Source organism: Myxocyprinus asiaticus, chromosome 29 (assembly GCF_019703515.2).
Source record: "Myxocyprinus asiaticus isolate MX2 ecotype Aquarium Trade chromosome 29, UBuf_Myxa_2, whole genome shotgun sequence".
Taxonomy (NCBI): Eukaryota; Metazoa; Chordata; class Actinopteri; order Cypriniformes; family Catostomidae; genus Myxocyprinus; species Myxocyprinus asiaticus.
In genome coordinates, this window is record NC_059372.1 from 42,769,709 (window position 1) to 42,797,651 (window position 27,943).

At 36.7% G+C, this 27,943-nt stretch overlaps 1 protein-coding gene across 2 annotated transcripts; it reads right to left on the minus strand.

Annotated features, from left to right (window-relative positions):
* Nucleotides 1–9,634: 9,634 nt before the first annotated feature.
* On the minus strand, nucleotides 9,635–27,794 carry LOC127419805 (diphosphoinositol polyphosphate phosphohydrolase 1-like). Of its 2 annotated transcripts, none has more exons than XM_051661557.1 (5): nucleotides 27,526–27,794; nucleotides 20,189–20,299; nucleotides 16,538–16,582; nucleotides 16,271–16,355; nucleotides 9,635–11,206 (listed from the first exon to the last, which is right to left on the minus strand). In XM_051661557.1, exons 1-5 carry the CDS (start codon nucleotides 27,622–27,624, stop codon nucleotides 11,049–11,051), a joined length of 498 nt encoding a protein of 165 aa, XP_051517517.1. In that variant the 5' UTR covers nucleotides 27,625–27,794; the 3' UTR covers nucleotides 9,635–11,048. The 2 variants fall into 2 exon arrangements, with proteins under 2 accessions (XP_051517517.1, XP_051517516.1); XM_051661556.1 differs by having other exon boundaries at nucleotides 16,247–16,355.
* Between the last annotated feature and the right edge of the window lie 149 nt (nucleotides 27,795–27,943).

Sequence of the window (27,943 nt, forward strand, 5' to 3'; positions counted from 1 at the left end):
TCAGGTAGGGAAACTGTTGCTGCCAGATGGTTCCTCATGACGTCACCACACACAACCTCTCTGGGTTCAGCATTGTCCTCGTTGTTGCTAACATCATTACTATCGACATCCACATCTGCTTCAATAATGTCATCTGTGGTAAAGTACATGTTGTGTAAAGCCCTCTCAATCACGCACATGGCCATGGACGGGGTGGCAACAGGCTCACGGCAGGGGGTCTTGATGGTGAGAGGGGATGTCAGGCAGGGGTAACCCCATCTACTAGGATGTACTTGACCACTTTGAGGGCTTGTCTGTAGGCAAACACCCTTTGGTCAGCAAATTTTTGTGTGGTGCGGGACGGCTAATACCCTCTCGCCCAGCAACAGTACCAGACTACTAGAGGCAGTAAGCTTAAGCGTACTGTAACAGTATAAGGATGGGCAAGAAGGAGGCAGGAACCGGCTGAACAGTCAACATAAATTTGTAATGCAAAATTCAACATAAAACAAACATAAACCATAATACAAACAGACACACATGCAACACGGCTGCATGCATCTCTCTCTCTCCCAAACCAGGATCTCCGGCTGCCCCTTATCTCACTCTCCCACTGATCAGCTGATTCAGTGCCGGCCATGCTCCATCACAACCCGGCCACAGCCTCCTCCTCGTCACACTCCTCCCCCCTCCCAATTGAGGCCGGGGTGCCACCAGTCTGACTAACTCCTCCCCCATCTCTGGGGGGGAGACACTGCCCTTCCGACCGTTCTGTCAGCCTGTGGTCCACCCCGCCTCCTGCAAACCTGGGGGAGAGATTGGGGAGGCGTGGATAGAGGGAAAGGGCAAGCAGAGACATACACAGAGAGAGAGAGAAGAACTTGCTCGCTGTCTCCCGGACGCGCTATCGCAAGGTCCTCAAACGCTCCTCCACCCTCTGGTGGACGCCAGCTTGCTCCTCCCTAGGTGGACGGCAGCGAGTCCTCCGGCCCCTGGTGGATGGAACCACTCCTCCCCTTCTCGGCAGACGGCCGCGGTTCCTCTGGCTCCCCTGGTGGATGGCACCACCACAGCGCATCCCTCCTCCCTCCCGGGTTTCGGCACCACTGTAACTGTGTAAGGAAGGCCAAGGAGGAGACGGGAACCAGCTGGACAGTCAACATAAAGTTTTAATGCAAAACTCAACATAAAACTAACATAAACCATAACAAAAACAGACACACATGCAACGTGGCCGCGTGCGTCTCTCTTTCTACCGAACTGGTGTCTCCGGCCACCCCTTTTCTCACTCTCCTGCTGATCAGCTGATTCAGCGCCAGTCGTGCTCCATCACAGCCCGGCCATGCCCTCCTCCTCGTCACACATACTCTCTTTAAAGACTGTGCTTCTACTCGCTTTGGCATCAGTCAGACATGTTGGGGACCTTCACCAAAAGTGTTGGCAACCCCCTTTAGGGCTCAGGTTGTTACCCGGCAAGTGTTCTCTCCTCCTTTTGAGTCGGACAATGCTAAGAGACTGCACATTCTCTGTCCTGTGAGGGCATTGCACATGTACATCAACCGAATGAGTCAGTTCAGGGTGTCTGAACAACTCTTTGTTTGCTTTGGAGCCTGTTCAAAGTGTTTGGCCATCTCCAAGCAGAGAATTTCACACTGGGTCATTGATGCCATTGTGCTATCTTATGATTCGCAAGGCATACAATGTCCCATAGGTATTAAGGCTCATTCCATCAGGAGTGCGGTGTTCTCGTTGTGATCGGGGGGCTCGCTAAATGTTGGGCAGAGCAGAGAAGGGGGTCAGATGGGAGCACGCATGCCTTTACCGGTCTAAAATGTGTGGTTGGCGGCTTTTTCCAGCTGCATGGCATTTCACGGGCCAACTGAAACGAGGGTCATGGTGGTGATTCAGTTACCCATTTCCTGGACCTAAAGAGACAGCTCTAAAGCCGTGCTCTGCATTTAAAGACAGCAGTGACTAGGTACCATTATGTGCATTATTTACACAGCAAGTGTAAATATCATCTACTGTAGCCTACCATACCTTAATTTGGTAATTTAATGATTTCTTATTCATTTCCACATAACTTCGTTAAATATATTTATTAATTTGTGCATGTGATATGTGTTTGTTTGTTTTTAAAATTAGGATCTTTTTTTTTGTACTTCTGAAGTACCTGTGCTGATAAACTGCAGTTGATACAGTCAGTCAGTTCTTGAACTTCATGTGTTGAAAGCAGGAAAAATGGGCAAGTGTAAGGATCTGAGCAACTTTGACAAGGGCAAATTGTTTATATTTACTGCATTGTTGAGTGTATAGCGTAAAGATATCAGGTAATATATTCTGCTAACTTCTAAACTTGCCATCTATCTCACTCCTTGTCTCATCATCTGCCTCATCTTCTGAATCCAAGCAGTCATTATCGGATAGTTCACCATTTACCAGAAGTTCAAGGAAGTCTACCACTGTATACTCTAAAAGTACATTAATCATAATATTATAAATTTTAAATTGATGACAATAAACCTATTGTCAAATCAGAGTTTAGCTATGAAGTATGTCCACAAATGTCCCAACCTTGGCACACTGATACTAAATAATGAGGTTCCTTCTGACGTCTCTTAAGACCTTATGTCCATTGGGATGGAAATTCATCTTTAAAAAAAATTCTGTGCTCTACAACTTTGAATTATCTTCAAATTGACTTTAGATATTATCACTTGATAGTATTAAGATTATAACCTGTGCAAATTGATGAAGCTACCATGGACATAAAATAGTATTTAAAAGGTGAAAATGTGCTTACTCCTCCTCTTGTCTAGTCGGTGAGCCATGGCTGTGTTGTGTGATTCCTGAAGCTCTCTCAGATTAAGTTAGGGGTGATAACTTCATTGTGATTGGTTGATTAGGGACCAATCAGTGACCTGGCATTGTTCAAATTATGAAAGCATACATTTTTATTGGTTTACAGAGAAAAACATGTCATGTCCATTCCAATGGACACAGGGTCTGAGCTGTAAAGTCCATAGACGACAAAAAATCTCCACACAGTTAAAATAGTCAATACAATTAAAGCACTATATTCCAAATCTTCTGAAGACATACAATCACTTTGTATAATGAACAGACAACATTTGATATTTACTCTCAGATTAAATCGTTGATCAGCTCCTGTAGACAACATGCAAATTAAATATGGCAACATGTCAACATCAAACCTCAATGTATCATGATGTTTGGTCAAAAGACACCTACAATAAGATTTGATGGTATTGACATGTCCCATTTTTTATTTGTGCTCTGTTTACAGGAGCTGATCAATGATTTGATATGACAGTAGATAATAGCTTAAATATCATTCTGTTTCTCATTGCTTTTTAAAGAGTAATTTTATCAACTGCCATTGTATGGAAATCACAACATTCTTTAAACTATATCCATTTGTGTTTTGAAGTCTTATGGGTTTGGAACAACATGAGGGTGAGTAAATGATGATTTGTTTGATTATTTTACTTTTGGGCAAACTATTTCTTTAAATAACTTTGAGCAGATGTGAACAGAATATGATCGTTTGTCAAGTGTTTCTTCAGAGACAGTTCAGTCCTAAAAGAGCATATACAGTCTATATAGACAGGGGCAGACTGGCCATCGGGAAGCACCGGGCGCTTTCCCAGTGGGCCGCTGGGTAATTTGGGCCAGCCTGCTGCTGCGAAAGTACCGGCCCATCCTTCAGGTGATACAGACAGCCACCCTGGTCTCCAACATGCCTGCGCAGACCTCATAACAAACAAAAATGTAACAAACTCTGCAAGACAAGTCAATACAATTATTTTTATTTTGAAATAATGTAATGACTTTTATTTTAAAATTACTTACACATCAGAGTGCATATCAGTATGAGTGCATCAATTCCTTACCTCATGTGGACCCCATTATTTGACATACAAATCACAGTAATTGTGACAACCAAAAACAACATATTAAGTATAAGATGAGCTCTGAATAATCACTAAAAAACAAATAACTGCAAGTTACAACAAATACAATAACAGCAGCATAAATAAAAATCGGTAAACAGTAAAGCTATGAGCAGTACATAGTCATTTACATAATTTATTCATAACACAAAGCATTAGTGGGAGCTGAAGTGCGGCTTGCTGAATAATGCTCATGCCCGATAAACATGTAGAAAATAAGTCATGAAAAATATTACTTTGTAGCTGTTTGAGTCTTTGAGTCTTACTTTGTTTAAAGGACAGCAGAAACAGCGCTTGTCAAAGCATTGGGCTTTTCACTTTTTCTCAAGAATAATCTGGGTTAGGAACTAAAACACTGCAGATATAAAGATGCAACAAACTCACATAGACTGAAATTATGAGCAATTAATCTGCAAAATATCTGCAAAGTTCTACATTTTAAGAGGTATGTTTATATTAATTATTATTATTTATTTTTTTACATATATTTATATTTGTATATTTATACTGTATATGTACGTATTCTGGCCAAATTAGTTTTCATTGATTTTAAAAAAAATAAACATTTACACATAATTATGTGAGAAATTGACATGAAATTTTAAGCATTGTCTTCAGTGTCCTGTTGTGTGACACTTTCTTCATCTAACTATTTTAAAGAACATTTTATGATCGTGTATAGCTATATATACACATATATAATATATTATTATTATACTGTTGTTTCCACAACTTCATATTAACTAAGACAATAGTTTATTTGCACTTCTAGAAAAAAAGTTGAAAGATGATTAAGATCTTTAAAAACTTTGAAGAAATGCTGACTTGTCACGTCACCTAAAATGCACATTTTCCCTTGTACTTTCATGTACATTTACACCTAACATCTGTATGTTATTTGTCTGATCTTATTTGTGGTGCTTTCTCTAACAAATCCACTCATCACGGTTTCTTATGTTTTAAAGTTATGACAATTTTTGCACTGGTGGGGCCCGTTGTCATGACTAGCAGTCAATAGAAATGTATTTTTTCAACACAAAAATTTTAAATTGAGCTGGAAAATGAAATCAATGAGCCGGTGTGTTATGGTGTGGTGTGTTGCGGGCTGGGTTTGGTGAGCCGCTCTGGGCCAGAAAGTTCAAGGCCACTTTTTAGTCCCAGTCCACCCCAGTATATAGATGCATGAGAGTGAACAGTTGCCTGACTGCATTTTTTCTGCTTCAGCTTGATGAATTGATTAGGGTGTGCTTGTTAAATGAAGAATTAATGACAAAACTTGCTGCACCACCTCGTCGAAACTCACGGTGCTCTCACGGTGCTTGCAGTGTATCTCCAAGATGAAATCTGCACTGATCCTGCATTAAAAATAACAATAATAATAAAAAAAATATATATAATAATTCAACTACAGCCAATTACATACAAACATAGCAAATAGCATTTTATAAACTCTCTATATATTTGCATTTCTCACAGGCAAGGTAAATTCAAACACTGAATTTAAAGCAAATCTGCAACAATTAATATAAACAGAAACATGCTTAAACATATAAACACTGAAGGAATTATTCATTTTTTTCCTGTGGTAATCAACATTAATTTCCAAAAGATGTTGATAGTGCTAACGTTTGCTGAACATTTCTATAATCTTACACGAGTAAAGGTATTCTCCTCATCACTTATTTTCTGAGCTTTAATGATAGTTAAAATTAAATGAAAAGCACTTAACTTTTATTAAACTTCCAACCTGGATTTTGAGTAAAATATACAAAATGAAACAGATTACAGTACACGTAGGTTTAATGAACCTCATGCGTGAACGCAGTAACTTTCTACTACACATAATATTGCCTGAACGTAACAGTGACGTCACGTACCAAAATGTCCACAATTATGGTATTTTATCATTTTAGATTTATTTTATGATAAAATTTAAAATTTCACAGTGCTAAAAGTGGCTGAAGTTGAAGAAACACTCAAATATGCTAGTGTACTCCTAAAAGTTGTCAAAATACATTATTAGCAGACATACACATTTCTTCTGGGAAAACAAAGTCTATCTAAAGTTCTGTCCACTAAAATGGTCTAGAATGAAAACATCCATCCCCCAATACCACCTACAACAATAGCAAGTGACAAACCATGTTTCACAGCAGTGTTGTAAACTAAAAGTTATTGTCTTAAAAAAAAACAAAAAAAAAAAAAAACATGACAAACCTTTTGTGTGTCATTTAATAAAAAATCACTTAGAGCACCTTTAATATGTCCCACCCTTCTGTTTTTTAATAGTAAATATGTCAACACAGGAAAGAAAACTGCTGTCATCAAGCCATTTGGGGTCAGTTATACAAGCTCAGCTAGAAGAGAACACAGACTTCTCTGCCAACTTTATGGTGGTCAACTACCTGTCAGCTGAGATACATGAACTTTCTCTTGAACCTGGGCGTCACAGTCAAGGAACTATGCGCTCTCAGTTAGCGCTGTTCAGCCCCGTAGCTAGCTGCTCTTGAGAATGGTTATTTCTGGCTGGTTTGGGTGAGTCACTCTGTCATTTCCTTCAGGCAGCCTTGTTCCAAGAGGGGAGAGAAGCTTTGTCATAACTTAAAGGCTGATTTTCAGTGTGTGTAGACCTCATTCAAAACTGCCTTGTTCCACGTGCTTTGGTGACACGTGTCTTTGAGCTGAGAATGCCAATTTTTTAATTCCTGGATCTGAAATGAATTTGAATTGAGGTTGCAAACATGATGTATAATTGCTATGTAAATTTAAATTTAGAGAAGTACAATTAAAATGGAATGAAATTCAGCACAAATTTTTTACATGGTTCAGTCCCTTTTACCCTCTTCCCAGCATGCACTGGGGTATGAATTATATGGTTGCATTGTTGGACCATTCGCATGGTTTTATTTACATTGTTGTTGTTGATTTTACTGCACAGTCAGTAACAAATTGTCTTATGATGTCAGGATGAGTCTGTTCCTCTGTTAAAATAATCAATTTGTTCATTGCTACCCCTGTCGTGTTCCATGTAACAAGTGTTGAGGTCTGTATATGTGATTAAAGAGGCTTCATGTATGTTTATTTCTCGTATATGTCCGTGTAATGAGTAAAAATGTGTTGTCATTGGTTTAAGACAGCAACATTTCTTATAGTAATATACATGAGATGCTCATAATATTGAAGTTTAACACTATGCAAATAAAGGAAATGAATGTCATAGGACACTTTTAAGTTAGACAAATTAATCAGAATTTAATAAAGTTACTTAATCTAAATAGGAAATTGTTACAATGATGTCAGATTTTAAGTCATGTCAGCTTGACATTTTAAGTTCAATCATTTACTTAAGTAAATGAATTGATCTACAAAAAATGCCATGTTAACATTTTAACTTAATTTATTTGTTCTTCAAAAACATTACATTTTGCAGTATTAATGATCAATAATAAAATATGTTTGAAATGCCATCTATTGATATCTGTATCACCTTTATTTCACTATATTTAGTACATTTTAAATGTATGGATCATGCTGGAAGAACAGTCCTTTTCCTGAAATGCTCGAATCTACTATATACTGTATTACTACAGTATATTTAATATAATGGACTAATAAAATTGTGTTGTGTGACTGTGTTGAATTCCACTTCTTTTCATTTCAATAGACCTTTTTTACATTTCCGGGGTTTGGAATGCGGAAACTATTGCAGGGTAAACTTCTATAGCATTGAATGGGAGACCACAGCAAATATTATTTTGTTTACCCATTTTCTCCAACAGCAAAATAAAAAATCCACTATTACGTTTACATAACTTCCCACAAGAGGTAAAAAAACCTGAGAGGGCTGGAATAGAACAGTCAGAAGAGAAAAGATACCAAATTAACTGTCACTCCCTCAACGTCTGTATTAGGAATCCCATCACAACTGTGATAACTATTTTTAAACTTACTCCAGGGTAATCCTGTATAACGCAAAGCATGTTATATATTTACACTAAATAATAAATAAATATAAATTACTAAAAATGTTTGCTAGATTTACACTGTTAAATATATATGTCTAAACACAACACATCATCACAGTCTGTGCAAAGGTTCTATTCAAATTCCAGCTCATGAAAGGGAGCCAATTCTGAAATTCTGAATTTTGCCCAACCCTGCTCATTATAGGTAAGCCACCAAAGCTAGTTACCTTGTTGAACTGCTTAAGCCTTCTATAATCTATTTTGCCTTGTTACAAATTGTTATTATACACTCACTGAACACTGTATTAGGAACACTATGGTCTTATTAAAGTGCCAGATGTGGTCTTCTGCTGTTGTAGCCCATCCACCTCAAGGTTCGAAGTTTTGTGCATTCTGAGATGCTATTCTGCTCACTACAATTTTGTAGTGGTTATATGAGTTACCGTAGCCTTTCTGTCAGCTCAAACCAGTCTGGCCATTCTCTGTTGACCTCTCTCATCAACATGGTGTTTCCACCCACAGAACTGCTGCTCACTGGATGTGTTTTTGTTTTTGGCACCATTCTGAGTAAATTCTAGAGACTGCTGTGTGTGAAAATCCCAGGAGATCAGCAGTTACAGAAACACTCAAACCAGCACATCTGGCACCAACAGTCATGCCACGGTCAAAATCACTGAGATCACATTTTTCCCCATTCTGAAGGTTAATGTGAACATTTACTGAAGCTCATGACCCATATCTGCATGATTTTATACATTACACTGCTGCCACACGATTGGCTGATTAGATAATCGCATGAATAAGTAAATGAACAGGTGTACCTAATAAAGTGGCTGGTGAGTGTATAACTACTGCTCTGATGGGAAATCACCAGTTGATATGAACTGAATTGGCAACCTGAACCAATGGCACCTGATAAATGATGTGCACCAGCATTTTTGTTTGTTGAGAGGTTTTATTAAATTGTGGACACAACCGTTATACAATCTTGAATCTAATTTTCTTTTGCGTGAATCCCCATATATGAATATTGTAAAACAAAATTCTTTCTACAACAAAATCAATTTGATGAGTGAAAACACTGTCTTCCAATAATGCAACATTTACAACTCGTGAATGCTAAATTCATTCAGTACATTTAACTGCCACAAAAATGATACTGAGTGTTTTGATCATTGTTTGTACATATTACACTAATAATGACTGTAATGACAAACCATATGATCTAATGAGGAATCAACTGAATATTTGTTCATTTTAATATTGTTGTGCCACAAGCTTTAAGGTAATTACTGAGAAAGGTATTGGTTTATATACATACACATGAGATTGGGTTTATTTAGCTAACCATACCACTAGAAAACTACACCTTTGTTTTAATATTATTAACCCAAGGCAACAAAAATACTTGGAGTGGATTTTAGAAATTATCCACAATACATTTTCACTTGAGCTATCTGATTTAATACATTTGGAAATACTGATACGATTAAGATTCTGATTTAAAATCTCAAAATTACAGCATTTTTGTCTGAAGTATATGTTTGTGAAAATCATGTGTACATCATATGCAACATTTTTCATAACTGAACTGAGAACTACAAAAGTGCCAAAGAAAATCTAAATGACACCATTATTAACAGTCACTGATAACAAGTGAGAAGAGGTCAGAGAATATCCAGTGTCTGATGAGAAACTACAATCACATTGTAAACATTTTAAATGAATTACAGCCTCTTATGTGAGAGGCCATTTATTAGGCAGCTAACCTTGGCATCATGTCTTTTGACTATTCACATTACTTCCAAACATACAAACCCACATACACAGAAACACACACACACAAAACCTATGCTTGTAATCTATGAGTGGACAGATGATCAACTGACATGATCAAAATGGAAATAACATTTGTGTGTATATTGTTCTGTGCATATTGACTTAAGACCTTGCAGGGTAAAAAAAAAATGACTAAAGTATTTGAATCTGAATTTTGTTCATTTGAATTCTACTTGACATTTTATAAAATGTGCCACAAAAATTTTCAATTCTGTTAAATGTCTAGAATTCAAATACGTTAGTCATTGTTCTAGCTCCAAACACTCAGACAGCTGCTGAGAAGATCATGTGTACAACTAAACCAATGACAGTTGTCCATTTTAATTTCATTTCAAAATATCCTTTCAAAACAGTTCTCCATTACCTCTTAAAAACCATAAACCTGGTACCACAAGAAAACAAGGGCACTCAGTAAACTGGACTGACCAGCATGATATTAAGCCACTTTACCTTTTTCACCATTTGGTATTAAAGGCCCAGAAAACCCACTACACCAAATACATTACTATAATTTACTACCCATCACTTTCCATGATAAATTAAGACCTGGATGACTAATAACAAGTGAGTTCTTGAAAACTAATCAGATAGTAGCTGCATTTTGAGAAAGACTGTAAGACTGGCATAACAGATTTGAACAGTTTTTGGTAAAAGCTAAAGACCTTTGTTTTGTTTCATGGTTTCAAAAATAAAGATTATCGATATGCAATAACACCACGCACAGCACTAAACAAACATTAATATTAGTTGAATGGCCCCATCCATCGCTGTTGCCAAGAAAACATCAACATCAGCTTTAGTTTATATCACGTAAACCTAAGACTCCCCTGTATTTCAAGATCATTAATAAGACGTGCTCATGCAAAAATTCAACCAACTCGGGCATATAAACAGCAAAACACTGCAGAATGAAAGGGCCAAACATTACCACAACATTATTACAAACACTTCTGACAGCTTTCTCTTTAAACACCACTTATTATTTCAAGACACAATAGTAAAATGTAGTTGCATTCAGTAAACCTTGTGTTTGACTTTAAGGGAAGACAATAACATGCAATGATTTGTGAAAAAAGAAACAGTCTTCTGATCTTTTATCTCATACATCAAGTGTATATTTTCCATCTGCACACTAAAATGGTTGGTAAGGCTATTTTCTTTCATCCTAACATGTTGCCATTTAAGTGCTGAAATAAACACAGTGCTGATAGTGGTTGCAGGAGTTCAGTCAGTAAGAAAAGGTATAAAAACGTTGAGAATTTTGCTGATGTTTCTGTGTTTGTTGTTGTAGTTATCTGATACTGGAGAGAGAGTTTTGATTGATGTTATAAGTGCCGTTACTGCTCATACAGTCCTGCTGAAGAGCTTCAAAGTAAGATGCTTGCACAGGTTTATGACACTGCAGCACATGCCGAGCATCTTCTGTCTTAAACCACTCCCTCTTCCGACCTGTGGGTGAAAGACATCAGAAAATCAGGAAATAAAATGTCACGACTGCTTTGCAGTAATGCTCCATTCACAATGTGTCGGAATTACCGTAATTGGGATTACAGTTGGCATTACGCAACACTTCAAACATTTGTATGCTACATTCATTGATGTCACATGATTTCATCACAATGCACGTTTAATTCAGTGAGTGGCATTAAGTTATCATTTTAGTTATCAATATATATTACATTTGTTTCTTAATCAAATTTTGTGTTATATTTAAATGTACAATATACATGCTCATTAATATGATGTTATGGGTGTTTCTTTAACTTCGGGCACTTTTTTCTGATTAACATTTTTTATTGATTCAAACAGTTAACAAAGAAAAGCAAAACATATATTCACAGAATCAACATTTAACCCCCACTATTACCCCTCCCCCTCCCAATCCCCAACCCCACCCTGACCCACAACAAACATCCCTGTGGTCACACAAGTATACACACCAACAAAAAAAAAAAAATTTTTTTAAAAATAACAAATAATAATAATCACACACATTTAAATCTATACTTCTCTCTCCACCTCCCCTCCCAGAGAGCCCTCCAAGAAATAAATAGCCAAAAGCCAAATAGCTGCCCCAATTCTCATCAAATGTATCCAAATTCCCCAGCCTTCTAGAAAGCAGCCACCCTCCCCATCTCCGTGCACCACTCTTGAAATGAGGGCGCTCCAGCCAACTTCCATCCCCTTAAAACAATCTGTCTGACGATCATAACATCGACCAGGACCCAATTTTGTATGTGTTTATCCCCTATTTTCATGATCGCCCCACCGCCTAAAATACAGAGTCTGGGGCAAAATGAAATTTGAGTGCCCAATACGTCACATATAAAACTCTGAACCTTCAACCAAAATTCTTGGATCTTAACACATCACCAAAAAACATGGGTTGTGTCTCCATCTTCTGATTGGCATCGCCAATGGGAGTGTCTTTAAGACCAAACCTATACAATCTAGAGGGGGTCTAATAGAATCAATGTAAAATCGAGAATTGCATTCTCTAGATGCAGACTTGACATTTTTTAGAATCCTAGCCTACACTCCCTCCTCCAATACCAAGTTTAAATCTCTCTCCCATAATCTGTTGATAGAAGTTAAAGCTCCGTCCCCCAGACTCTGAATTAGCAGGGAGTAATACACTGATGCCTCATGACCTTTTCCAAAAGCAGTAATCATCACTCCCAGAGTATCTGCTGTATCTGAGACCGAATGCATAATAATAAAACAAAATCTTGGGTAGGCCTATCCCACCTTTGTCAATCGGCCTATGCAACTTACTGAAATGTAATCTGGGACCATTCCAAATGAAGAACTTCGCTTTGCTATCAAATTGCTTGAAATAAGAGAGGGAAATGTCTATAGGGAGTTGAATTTTGGAATACAATTCATTTTAATAACATTAACCTTCCCAGTCATAGATAAATGTAATGAAGCCCACCTGCCCACATCACTCGAAAACCTTTTTATTAAAGGGTCAAAATTAACTCTAAATCACACAAATTTGCTGGGAATAAAATACCCAAATACTTAATACCCTGTTTGGGCCACTGGAAAGCACCCAGCTGAAAAGCTGTTACAGGGCAATACGCTGTCAGAGACAAAGTTTCGGATTTAGACCAATTAACTCTGTATTCCGAGAACTTTGAAAAGGAATTAATAATTCTGTGGAGGCAAGGCATCCTAGGAAATCAGCAGTTACAGAAATTCTCAAACCAGCCTGTCTGGCATCAACAATCATCCATGCGATTATCTAATCAGCCAATCGTGTGGCAGCAGAGCAGTGCATAAAATCATGCAGATACGGGTCAGGAACTTCAGTAAATGTTCACATCAATCATCAGATTGGGGAGAAAATGAGATGTCAGTGATTTGGAGCATGGCAAGATTGTTGGTGCCAGATGGGCTGGTTTCAGTATTTCTGTAACTGCTGATCTCCTGGGATTTTCACACACAACATTCTCTAGAATTTACTCAGAATGGTGCCAAAAACAAAAAACATCCAGTGAGCGGCAGTTTTGTGGACAGAAACACCTTGTTGATGAGAGAGGACAACAGAGAATGGCCAGACTGGTTTGAACTGACAAAGTTTACGGTAACTCAGATAACTGCTCTGTACAACTGTGGTGAGAAGAATAGCATCTCAGCATGCTATTCTGATATGCGAGTTGGCTGTTCTGGCAGGACGAGGGGAACCTACACAATATTAGGCAGATGGTTTCAATGTTGTAGCTGATCGGTGTATATTTCATCTCAAGTTGACTTGGTAAACAAGTACACTAACTTTTGAAAAAACTTTATTAGGAGCAAAATTGTTTGGTGAGGTGGAAATTACACCTTAAATGTGGGACAGTCATAATTTTAAATATAATATAAAAAATTATAGAAATACATTTCACAACATATATTGAAATAGTTTGCTTATTTTACTATTTGTTTAGATGATCATAGTTCTAAACATGTAATGATTTGTATTTTAATAATTAGGGATGCACTTTAAGCCTAGTGGACACTACATGACTGGTCTGCGACGAGAAGTCTCGAATCTCACGACGAACGGTCTTGTTGTGTGCGCACTCCTGGAACAGGCCAAGACGAATCCCAGACGCTATGACAGTTTTCAAAACTGCTTGCTGTCTAGACGTCTTGTCTACAGGTGTGCCCACTGTCCTGATGAGCGAAAGGCGGATAATGAGCAACAGCCAGTGAAATATAGAGAGAGTATTATAAGAGGAGGGCAAGATATTAGGAAGCAGAAGACAAAAAAAAAAAAAAAAAAAACTTCACCTAACTTCACCCATATCTCCTTACTTGCTGTTTTTGTTATTATCAGCTGTTTTTAATATTTTGTCTCTTTGCAAATGGTGCCAATAAGCACGAAATCCGGTGAGAGCCATTCTTTCATGTTTGTTGACATTTTGTTGGGCGATCCTTTTGAAATGGGATGATGCTAAAGGCAGTCATAACGGCCAGCTTTTCACCAGTTACGTGCGGATTTAAAATGAAATAAGCATATGATCAGAAAAATTTAACAAGCGAATGCATGAACATACTGTATAAGGACACAGATGAGCAGCACACACATTAGAAGCTCAATTCTGCTCTAAACATCATAAGCGTTATTTTGCGCTTATTATCTTTTAGTAAAACACAGGCGTAATAACTGATGTATGTCCTTGTGAAATCAGAGACTCTCCTCGAAATCCGTACACAAATGGTCAAAAGAGACAACCAGGTGAGACGGCGATGTCTCGCTTGTACATTTGTTTACGGATCACCCAAAATGCATCTTAATACCAGTGTACACATTGCCTCAGTTAGGGACGAATGGTCGTGTAGTTGATACACTACAGCCCTGAAGTGTAGGCACAAAGAATAAATAAATAAATACTGGTTATCGATATCAGCCACAATGACCTGTAAATTATCAGTTATCAGCCCAGAAATTTCATATCGGTGCATCCCTATTTATAATGGATTTTCATAGTTTAATATTAACAGTACTGGACAAGGCTAAAACAATAAAATCAGTACATTATATAAAAAGGAATTTGAAATAGGGATGTGCAAAACTACCAACTGTACCAACAACTAGTCGGTGTTAAGGATAATAATGTATAATTAGGCTCTGTTATGTTCACGTGACCCTGATCAAATGCCTTTTAGAGGGACGTACAGATGCAGTACTTCAACATAGTGACTAACGGATATTCAACAAATACAAGAGCTAAATAACTATAACATCTTATTTCACAATACTATTAAAGAGCACCTATTATGGTTTTTCAAATATTACCTTTCATGTAGTGTGTTATATAGCTGTTTGTGAATGTAAAAAAGTCTGCAAAGTTTCAAAAATCAAAGTGCATGACAAATGGAGTTATTGACTCTCAAAAGAAAGAACCGATCCTGAACACCTGAAACGAGTCGTTAGTAATTCCAGACTTACTTCCTGTACTAAACTACGTAATTTGGTCACAAAAACCTGCCTCTGGTCTTCATTGGCTGATCGCGAATCGCTTTGACCCGACTTCAAACACTACACTAAGCAGTAGACCAATCACAACAGACTGGGAAATCTGACCTATCAGAGCAGAGTAGGCTCTCTGAAAGGAGGAGTTTAGAATGAATCCTTTAGAACGAGCCATTTTTGACGCTGGGAATAAAAGGTAATGCTGCAATTTAAATTATGAGCAAATTAAAGTGTTTTTTGACCTTGAATGCATGTAAATCTATTGTATGAGACCTTTGAAACAAAATTAGGCATGTTTAAAAACCATAATAGGTGCACTTTAAACAAAACTATTAAAGTAAGAAAAGTAAGAAATAAGAAAGGCTCCATTGTTATTCACTGTTAAGCAAGTCAAGTTACAGTATCTTCATGCAAAAACGCTAAGAAGTGCATGTCTCAATAAATTTGAGAATTGAGTCTCCCAATAAAAATATAAATGTTAGCGGTCGACAACACTAATTGTGTAGTTGGTTGTTGGACTACAAGTCGGTTAGTCGGCCACACTGGCACATCCCTAATTTGAAAAGTACCAAAAATAATCTGTGAAGAACATCAACCCCTGGGACATAAGTGCCGAAGTTTGAGAAACACCCATATTTATGTAAAAAAAAAAAACAGCTGTAGTTACTCCCAATTTCATTCATCACACTGGAATGGAAGGTGAAGTCAAGTGCATTGCATTGTTTGATGAAGTATTCTGTCAAGCGTGCTCAGTTGTGAACAGGCAAATGTGAGCTGTTAACATTCTCTGACTTAGGAATTATCAAATATAATTATTTGCTAACTACTATTTTCAACTGATGAGGTCACTGCCATTTCGGTTGTTTTTACATGATGTCACAATGGTCAAATGTGAGGAGTCTGAGCTTTCATAACATTTACAAGCTTCCAACTTGACTTCAACAAAGATGTGAATGGTTTATACTACAGTATTTAGAAACTTATAATTCTGTGAAGGCTACAAAACTGTAGCACAAGCTTACCAATGTTTTCTATCGTACTCTTACCGATATTTACTGAATCTTCCCAGTCTTCCAGCACTTCAGTTACGATGAGAACATAGACATACGTTCTGTGCTTTCGATCTCTGTTCTGAATAAATAAATAAATACAACTACTTAATCTAACATTTTATCAACACAGCTGGTAGTTTAAAAGCATCACAGGTAATGTTCAATCATGTGCTAATAATGGCAAATTAATATTCACATTGTATTCAGTGACAATTTATTTTTTACCCCCCTTTGCAGACATTACAATCCAGAAATACTCACCTCAAAAATGCCTACCAATCTTCCTAACGTGCCTTTTACTCCTGCCTGTGGAAATTAAATAGAAATTATAATACACCATGAAACACTGAATTTAGGAATTTTATTATGTCCTCTTGTTTCTGCATATATTGAGAAATGATTAATTTTACACTACCAGTCAAAGTTTGGACACAATTTACAAAAATGTGTTTGTTTTTTTATGATCTTAAAAACCTTTCCATCTAAAGGCTTACACTTTCATGACTGAAATTGTTTTGAGGACAGATATACAGTGGCAAGAAAAAGTATGTGAACCCTTTCTGGTTTTCTGCATGAATTGGTCATAAAATGTGATCTCATCTTCAAGTCACAAGTATAGACAAACCCAATGTGCCTAAGCTAACAACACACAAACAATTATATTCTTTCATGTCTTTATTGAAACACATCCATTAAACATTCACAGTGCTGTAAAAAAGTAAGTGAACCCTTGGATTTAATAACTGGTCGATCCTCCTTTGGCAGTAATGAACTCAATCAAGTGTGTCCTGTAGCTGCTGATTAAACTTGCACAACGTTCAGAAGGAACGGCTCTCTTGAGGTCATCCACAGCATCTCTATTGGGTTAAGGTCTGGGCTCTGACTGGGCCACTCCAAAAGTGGTTTCTTTTTTTGAAGCTATTCTGTAGTTTATTTACATCTATATTTAGGGTCATTGTCCTTTGCATCACTCAACATCTACTGAGCTTCAGCTGGCGCACAGCTACCCTGACATTATCCTGTAGGATACCTTGATAAACTTGGGAATTCATCTTTATCCGAGATCTTTTCTTTTTTGTGAGACATGGTCCATGTCAGCAGATACTTCTTGTGAATAGCAAACTCAAAATGTTTGACTGCTTTTTTATAAGTCAAAGTAGCTCTAACCCACACCTTCAATCTTGTTTCATGAATTGGATGCCAGGTTCGCCAACTCCTGACTCTAGTTAGCTATTGTAGACATCATTAGTTTAGGGGTTCACATAATTTTTCCAACCTACACTGTGAATGTTTGAATTATTTATTCAATATGTACAAGAACAATAAAATAATTTGTGTGTTACTAGTTAAAACATATTGTGTTTGTTTGTTGTTGTAACTTAGATGAAGATCAAATCAATCCTGATTTTAAGACAAATTTATACATAAATGGAGGTAATTCCAAAGGTTTCACATACTTTTTCTAACCACTGCAAATGGTGCCTGCACATGAATTTCTTTATAAAACTAGAATTTCAACAAAACATTTCTGTAACTCTTTCCATTTCTTAACATTAGTAAATGCATTAGGTCTCAAGAACTAACAAGCCTTTTTTATATTTAAAATTTTTTATTTTTTATAATTATATTTTTACAGCATTTATTAATCTTGGATCAAATTAATTTCTGAAAATACAATTGCTCATTGTTACTTCACGTCAGTTCGTAGTGCATTAACTAATATTAATATTTAATTAAAAATATACACTGCGTGCCCAGTTATTAGGCAAACTGTATTCCTCAGGATTAATTTTATTGTTGAACAAACACAATGCTCTCAGTCAATTCAAAATGTTATTGAACCTCAAACCTGAACGTTTAACAAAAGAAAAGTGAGTTTTGTCTTTCTCTGGGGAATATGTGTGCACAATAATTAGGCAACTAAATTACAAAAATAATTTCCCTCAACTCAATTGTTTATTCTCCATTTTTAGAGTAGGTGCAACAAACAAGTAACACAAAATGACAATTAAATAACATTTTTGGCCTTTCAAAAATATTCAGTGACCAATATAGCCACCCTTCTTTTCAATAACTGCCATGAGCCTTCCATCCATGGAGTCTGTCAGTTTCTTGATCTGTTCACGATCAACTTTCACTGAAGCAGCAACCACAGCCTCCCAAATGTTGTTCAAAGAGGTGTACTGTCTTCCCTCACTGTAAATCTCACATTTGAGAAGGGCCCACAAGTTCTCAATAGGATTTAAGTCAGGTGAGGAAGGGGGCCAAGTCATTATTTGGGCATTTTTGAGGCCCTTGCTGGGCAGCCAAGCAGTGGAGTACTTGGATGCATGTGATGGAGCACTGTCCTGCATAAAGATCATGGCCTTCTTGAATGCTGAGGACTTCTTCCTGTACCACTGCTTGAAGTACTTTCCAGAAACTGGCAGTAAGTTTGAGAGTTGAGTTTCAGTCCATCTTCAACTCGAAAAGGTCCAACTACCTCATCCTTAATGACAGCAGCCCATACCACTACCCCTCCTCCACCTTGCTGTCACCTGACTCGAAGTGGTGCCCTGTGTCCATTAGTGATCCAGCCACTGGCCCATCCATCTGGTCCATCAAGAGTCACTCTCATTTCATCAGTCCATAAAACCTTTGAAAAATCTGTCTTCGTGTATTTCTTTGCTCAATCTTGACGCTTCAACTTGTGAATATATTCAGTGGTGGTCATGTTTCAGCCTTCTTGACCTTGGCCATGTCTCTGAGCACTTGACACCGTGTACTTCTGGACAATCCAGGTAGGTTGCAGTTCTGGAATATGGTAGCATTGGAGGATAATGGTTTCCTGGTAGTTTCATGTTTAATTCTTCTCAAGTCTTTTGCAGTTAATTTGCACCTTTTCTTCTCCATGCGTTTTTTGCACCCCGATTGACTATTCGCAACAAAACGTTTGATTGTCCGGTGGTCACCCCTCAATAGTTTAGCTATTTCAAGAGTGTTGCATCCGTCTGAAAGGCATTTTATAATATTTTACTTTTCAGTGTCAGTTAAATCTCTTTTTTGGCCCATTTTACCTGAAGTAATGAAGCTACCTAATAATTATGCACACCTTGATAAAAGGTGTTAGTCACTTTCGCCACATCCTCCCTCATTACACAAATACATACCACCTGAAAATAATTGAATCCGATATGCATTCAAGTTTATATGGTTTGGAGCTAGAAAATATGCATAGAAATAATGATAAGATCAGAATACTCATTTGCCTAATAATTGGGCACGCAGTGTATATTAATATATGTTGAAAATAACATTAACCAAGATTAATAAGTGCTGTAAACGTATAGTTTATTGTTAGTTAGTGTTAACTAATATAAGTAACTAATGTTAACCAATCCAACTTTATTGCAAAGTTTTACCAAAAATGTTTTTTAAAGGGTGACTTTTGCCAGATAGTGAGGAAAAAGCAGCCAACAAGTATCCAGCATACTTAAGATAACAAAATAATGACTACTTCACATCGAGGTTTATTTAGCAAAACTGTCTGACTGCTCATTATCCCCTTTAATGCATGACTACTTGCCAAATAAATAAATAAATGGGCATGAAACATTGATCTGAGTTGAAATTATTTTATCAGTTTACATGTAACGATCACAGGGTAATAGAAGTAGGAAAGTGACTTAAGATGATTGTTATTCAGAAATATCAGATCGTTAGATGGCGCGATTGACCAATCATAATTGAGTATTCCAGAGAACTGTGGAATAATGTTTAAAAAGCTTCTCAGGATTCATCTCAAAGTTGCTTGAGAGAATGATCAGAGAGTACAAAGCTGTAATCCACACAAAAAGTGGCAAATATGAAGATATTGAGAAGGTGCGTCCATGCTCTATAGATATGCACAAATATGTTTTTAAAAACGCCTACCTCTTCGCACACCTCCCTGACAGCAGCGACACTGGGCTCTTCCTCTGGCTCCATCCCACCTCCAGGAACAATCCATCTATCAGGATGACTGCTGCTGCTCACCAACAACACCTAACACACAGACAAAACTCATGCATCAGGGTTTTGGTGGGCACTGGAGGGCAAAGCGCTCTCTCACTGTCCCATTCTTCCCATACTGTAACTTATATCACCTGTGCATGAGGCTACAATGAAACTGTTCTTCTCAGAACTTCTACATATCCACTGAGCTAGTCTTGCATTGGACATCTGTTATGAAAAGGATGAGAAGGGAGATAGGGCAGTTCCCTGGGGTGACCAAAGGCAGGTGGAAATAAACTGGTATGGAGAAGGTGTGCCAGGGCAGAAACCCTCTAATCTCCAATTTTTGGGTGAAGTACCCCTTTAATACCAGGCGTAAACGGGATCTAAAATTCCAACATCCCCGAATTTTTCCTCCACTTTTACAGATGAAACTGGAGTTTGGCATGTACTGTTCATTGAATCTGCTAGTTTAGGACCTGTGAGGAGTCTGTTTCTCAAACTAGAGACTCTGCTGTACTCATCTTTTTGTTGTTGTGCATCTGGGCAGCCCATTTCTCTCTCTGTACTTGTCAGAATACAGTTTGCTTTCTTCTTTCAAGTCAGTTGTTGACATTAACAACAAAAATAATATCATTAGATACATGCTTGAAAACCATGAACAAAACTACTCAAGATGAAAGAAAAAGTGGCCCCCGCTACATTAAATAAAGGTTACTTTTTTTACTGTATTGGGTCGCTACTTGATGTCCAAACTAAAATCTGGGTTGTGAAGCATAGCCAGTTGAGAACCACTGCTCTATTGCACTATGTTTGGCTGAACAATTAATCAAAATAAAATCGAAATCAAGATATGACCTTATGTGAATATTATACTGCAAAAGAACTATGATTTATTCAGTCTGCACGCGCTGCTCGTTCACAACTCTGTTCTGAGTACACGTGAGTTGGTTCTGTGCTCACTCCATGAACTTCATCTCGTGCACAGAATAACAGATATGTTGCATTCGATAACGTGCGCTGAGCATGTTATATTCACAGTAGGGCTGCAACTAATGATTATTTTGATAATCGATTAATCTACCGATTATTCGACTATTCTGCGATTATTGCAACGATTAATCATTAGCTCTTAACGATTATTCAGCTTGTGCCCCGACTTAAAAGGTTGTATTAAACGTACTTACTAACAATAACGAGGACAAAATCATCTTTTAAAAATACCTTTAAATGACATTCACTGAATTAAAGGGGGAAAAAAAATTCAGTAAAAAATAAATTTACTTGAGAAGCAACATATAAGATATTTAGAACTGCTTTAAGAGAATGTATCTTAAATATAAGTGTATTTTGTATATAAGTGTATTTTTTCACTTTGTTATATTGAAGACAAAATATACTTATATTCAAGATCTATTCTCTAAAAGCAAGTCTAAATATCTTATATGATGCTTCATTTTTAAAGGATTTTTAGATATTTTCATATATTAGTATTTTTAATATTATATTCAACATTCTCAGATAATTTTTTCTTCTGCAGTACAGCTGCTAATGTAAATGTACATTGTTTTAAAGGAGTTTTAGATATTTATATTGGAAAACAAGCCAAAACAAAAACAAATCAAAAATGTATTTTGTTGCTGTGTATAATGGGGCGAAGTTTACCCTCTCTCACCTTTCTGTTCACTTCAATCCATCTTTAACTCACAAAAAAACAAACTCTCTCTTATTAATAAAGCTGTGTATTGCCAATTTTCTTCACGATAAGAAATGCACAATGACACATGTATTATGATTCAAAAAGTCGCGAGCATCACGTTATAATCTAGCTGCATGAAGTGCCCGTGAGGTGGACGAGCGTCCCTGCGACAGAGTGTGCATCAGCCGGGTGCAGTTTCAATCTCTCCCCCTTAGATTGGGACATTCACGCAACTCATAGAAGAGGCGCTGTCCGCACAGAGAAATGCCAGTTTCTGAGTTTGTAGTTATTTACATATCTGCTTGCTTATTATTTGAACTTTAATAAAGCTATAACGTATTAAATATAACTACATTAAAGATGTGACGCCGGGATGTTTCCTTTAAAGACGCAGCGGAGCGGCAGCTCTGGCTCCACTTATTCCACAATGAGTGTGCTTCTGTATTTACTTATTTGGAATTTTTGTATAATTCCCTCATACTTTGCTGTTTGGAAAGATTGGAGAGCATCTGGACTGTGAGCTGTGTAATTCCTCTCCTCAGTCAGGTGTGATCTGCAGTGCTGCTCTCACGCGTCATCATTAGAGTTTTGTATGATCTCATGTTACGTTAAATGACATCAAACGACTATTCGACAATTAACATTTTTGTCGACAATTTTTTTATTGTCGACGTTGTCGATGACGTCAACTAATCATTTCAGCCCTAATTCACAGTGCTCCAATTTCACTTTAATTGGCCGCTACAAGTTACTACTAGGGATGCACTGATGTATCAGCCGGCGATATTTATTGGCCAATTATTGACCAAATTAAAACCATCGGCAAATCAGTTTTAAGCATGAAAATGCCGATATTAAAAACGGTGGTTCATTTATAATTAATTATCAACACACTTTGTAACAACTGATTGGGTTGAAATTGAATTCGCAATATGGTCAGCACTGTGTAAGCAAGCGGCCCCCTCCAGCATTCTGGATGGCATTTTCCATTATCCATTACACCACAAACATTAAATGGGCATTTTGTTCCAGGTAACTTTTATTTTTCCATGATGTAGTTGGCATTTCTTTGGAATTGACCAACATACGCATGATATGAATTTGTGATGGTCTATTATATATAGTAAAAACATGTCAAATGTACGTTTTATTGTTTTGAACTGAAAAAAACTAAAAATGTATCTTTCATTGTGGCTCTCTTCAAAATTTTGGCCTGTCGTGTTCAACAGATCCAATCCATGTTCAATGGAAGTTATTTATTGTTAGAACCGAGAAAAAGCTTTTGTAGCACCTTGTACATTTTAAAAACAAAATTCCTGAGCAAAACAGCATCAAAACTGATGTCAAAATAAGGTAAGGCCAATAGGTTTTTGTTAATATCAGTATCAGCCAAAAATGTTCATACCGGTGCATCCCTAGTTACTACTCAATAGGGTTGCTCCAATACCAAAATGTTGCCGTTGGTAGGATACCAGTCCTGGTATCGATACTTTGGCAACAAATAAATAACCTCCGATTACTGATGAAATCACACAGAAAAAGACTTGTTTAAAAGAACTGTATAAAGTCTTGCAGTTGCAAATTCTGCATTTTCCATTTGATCTTTTCTAGATTCAATGCTTTAGGTTTTAATGAAATATCATCATCAAATAAATATAATAATTAATTTTCACCCCAAAAATTTCATTTTTTTTTTGGTCAAATAAAATGCTTCACAACAGAGCTTTACAGTATAAATGAAAATATTAATGAAAAAAATCTGATTACCTGTGACACAAGGCTGCAACAGTTAATCACAGTGTGGTGATATGCAGTACACTTGTTTTTGTGATATTGCTTACATTTAATAATAATTGTAACAATAATAATCATAATTATTATTATTGTTAATATAAATTATAACATAATAATAATAATAATAATAATAAAACCAATTATTATTAAATTATTATTATTATAAGTATTACTGCTATTACTTTGAATATTCTATTTTTCTATAGAATAGTAATATTTTTCTGTCATAATGTCTTCAATTTCACACATTCAGTAAAAACAGAGCTTTTATTTTGGCGAAATTTTTATTTGAACAGACTTTTGAGTAGTTTTCAATAAGGGCCACATTCTAAACGAAATGCTGAAATATTCACAGCTGAGATCTTAGAGCAGCACCGGAGGAGTTTGTGTGAGTGTTCACAGCCTAAACACAGCACATTATGTGCGTCACGTGCAATTTGTCTGTGTATGTTTGTTTCAACTATGACAGAGAGCAAAGCGGCACCTCTCGTTCATTCTGAAGCGTGAAGCGCATGTAGACTGCATATTATTTAATTAAATGACATCCTTCCGCTGTTTAACGATCACACTTCGCCATATTACTATTTTAATTTGATTAATGCCAAATTGTCATTGATTTCATCTAAAAAATGTCACATCCAGTAAAATTTTGCTAATAGCACCAAATTGCAGTATGGTACTGAAATTAGCAACAAAATGATATTGTACCAGTTTATCACGCAACCCTACTATACAAATCTAAAATAAGCTTCACACAGCAGGTTTTTGTAGACAGAAGAGGAGATAAGAGTCATGTCATGTGTATCACACAATGTCATGTGATGTAACCATCAAGAGACAGTAAAAAAAAAAAAAAAGTCTCATTAAAAGCTGAAATTCTCGATAAAAAATGTTGGCATGAGTAATGCAGAACACAATTTTATTAACGTTTAAAAATAAAGCAGTGAAACAATTATGTATGAAAATATGATTCATATTTGAAAAACACAGAAGACCTCTTTGACCCTCAAGACTGAGTGTGAACTTTAAAAAAAGGTAATGTGGTGTAACTCTGAGGAAACTTCTGGATATTCTTGACTCAGATATTCATGATATTTGTAAAATATAATATATATATAAACACTGTGCAAAAGTCTTAAGCACATAAGATGTTTCACAAAAGCATTTGTCTTCAGATGGTTATTTATATCTGCTACTTTAGTGTGTCAATAGGAAATATAAATGTTAGACTCCCAAACATTACTTTTGCAAATAGAAAATATTAGAATAGAAGAACAGGGAGCCCTGCAACAGATGTCATGGCCCCCACAAAGCCCCCCACTGAACATCGTGTCAGTCTGAGATTACATAAAGAGACAGAAGCAATTGAGACAGCCTAAATAGACAGAAGAACTGTGATGAATTCTCCAAGAGGCTTGGAACATCCTATCTGCCAACAACCAAGAAAAACTGTATCCAGGTGTATCTAGGAGAATTGGTGCTGTTTTAAAAGCAAAGGTGGTCACACCAAATATTGATTTAGCTTTTTTATGTTTACAGGACTTTGGATGACATTAAGTGATAAATGAAAACAAATTATGTCATTATTTTTGAAGAAATCCTCACTATGCAACATTTTTCACAAGTGCCTAAAAACTTTGCACAGTACTGTATGTGTATATATACATACACACACACACTCACACACACACACACACACACACATATATATAAATATATTTTTGTGAAAATGTGTGGATTCAGCTTTAGTTGCATTATGATGTGCATCTGGTCTAATACGTCATTGTGTGTGCGCGCATATTTGCATTGCTTTAACCCCTCTTTGTAAGTCCCACCTACTCGCACACCATTTGGTCAATTATAAGAGGCTTGCAGCAACTACTGGCCAAATTTCTGCCTGTCAATCTCTCCGCGAACACGCAAAGCGCTGTTGTGTTCGGCATCAAACAGTTGCTTGACAGCAGCAGCAAATGACAGCTGAGTGGAAACAATGCCCAAACGAAAGTGCAAATTTACAGAAGATTTGCACATAAAATTCCCATGATTTCGTCCAGGTCGAGATCCATGGGAAGCAGAATGTATGACATGTAAAGCTGGCACTTATGTGTCAGTTGCTAATAAAGGTGCAAGTGATTTAGAAGCACACATTAGCTCTGTAAAGCATAAAGGGTCAGCAAAAGGTGAAAGTTCATCAGGTACACTCATGGCATCAAATATTTTATTTTAGTACATGGACATTCAAAAGAATGTTGAAAATTTTTATTTATATATATATATGCTATGCTAATAGAGTGTCTTTTTCACTGTATTAAAGTTTGCATTCATAGTAACACTGTTTTTTGTTGCAGAATAATGCCCTGCTGTGCACACTTTGTTTCTTGTACATTTGTTTGTGTTTGAGAGAAGATGATTTAATAGAATATTGAAATATTAATGAGACAAGTTCTGTATATTCATTTTGGGTTAATTAATTGTTATATTAATCAAGTAATAATTATAAAAAAATCTTTCGAATAATCGGCAAATTAGTCGTTAGATTAATCGACTAATCGGAAAAAGAATCGTTAGATTAATCGATAAAAAAATAATCGTTAGGTGCAGCCCTAATAAATATATATATATATATATATACACATACATACACTGCCTGCCAAAAGTTTGGAATAATGTACAGATTTTGCTCTTATGGAAAGAAATTGGTACTTTTATTCACCAAAGTGGCAATCAACTGATCACAATGTGTGTCCTTCCACATCTGTTTCTGTCCTTGTTAGAACAGTTGTTCTTTATCTTTGAAGACTGTAGTGTACACCTTTGTATGAAATCTTCAGGGTTTTTTTTTTTTTTTTTTGGCAATTACAAGCATTGTATAGCATTCATTCCTCAAAACAATGATTGACTGATGAGTTTCTAGAGAAAGCTGTTTCTTTTTTGCCATTTTTGACCTAATATTGACCTTAAGACATGTCAGTCTATTGCATACTGTGGCAACTTAAAAACAAACGTAAAGACAATGTTAAGCTTCATTTAACAAACCAAATATCTTTCAACTGTGTTTGATATAATGTCAAGTGATTTTCTAGTATCAAATGATCAATTTAGCATGAGTACTCAAGGATAAGGTGTTGGAGTGATGGCTGCTGGAAATGGGGTCTGACTAGATTTGATCAAAAATGACTTTTTTCAAATAGTGATGGTGCTGTTTTTTTCACATCAGTAATGTCCTGACTATACTTTGTGATCAGTTGAATGCCACTTTGGTGAATTCAAGTACCAATTTCCTTCCGAAACAGCAAAATCTGTACATTATTCCAAACTTTTGGCCGCCAGTGTAACAATATGTAAAGAAATTGTGTATACTCTCATGTAAATGTTTATGATGCAAGGGAAGTATGTTAATATCTTTTAATTGACACCACATTACATTATAAAGTAATTAAATCTAAGTTTGTGTAGAAAACGGCTATAAATGTTGTATGTATCAAGGTATTTACATCCTCCAGGTACTTCCAAGAATACCATGGTACAAACATAGTACATGTGATATAACATGATAGTATCATGTAACTTTAGATTATTTTAGTGACTGTTTGAGACGTAAACAACAGTTACCATGGTACATTTTACTAAAGGGTGAGTCTTTATCCACTCCAAAACAAAACGCATTTGAGCCGATACAACACCCTTCTACCTCAAATACACGCTGGACTCAAACATAACTTTCCTCATATATTTACAATAACTGTATTTAAAGCATATAATAGATTAATGAAAGCTGTCTGACCTCCTCCTCGCGCTCGCTCCTGAAGCACAGGCAGGCCGCGCGCTTTTTATATCCGTCTCTGTCATACGTGCGCGTCTGGTTCGACTTAAGCTTGATCATCGCGCTGGACAGATGAAAGATCTCAACTGCTGTCAACTCTGCTGCCTCTCACTCCAATCCCGCACCCACAAACCCTTCTACAAGCCTTTTGCTATCATAAATACAACCTCCGTCGCTTCATTTTGAGAGTCTAGTGAGCCTGTCTCGAACAGGCGCCATTACTCTGAGCTTTGCGCAAATTGCGTAGCGTTTTACACTGCCCACAAGCGAGTTTCCTTCTGTGAATATGACGTTGCGCAGCAGAGGCAGAACTGGTGCGCCATATTTTACACATCTTTATTAGTGTGAAATATCTTTTAATATATTCTCTCTGGTATTT

Excerpts from the sequence above, each read along its gene's own strand:
- LOC127419805 (XM_051661556.1), bottom strand. The coding sequence starts at position 27,624 with ATGATCAAGCTTAAGTCGAACCAGACGCGCACGTATGACAGAGACGGA. Across the intron at positions 20,300-27,525 it reads GGAGCGAGCGCGAGGAGGAG|GTGTTGTTGGTGAGCAGCAG; the intron begins GTCAGACAGCTT and ends TCTGTGTGTTAG. Across the intron at positions 16,583-20,188 it reads TCAGGGAGGTGTGCGAAGAG|GCAGGAGTAAAAGGCACGTT; the intron begins GTAGGCGTTTTT and ends TAATTTCCACAG.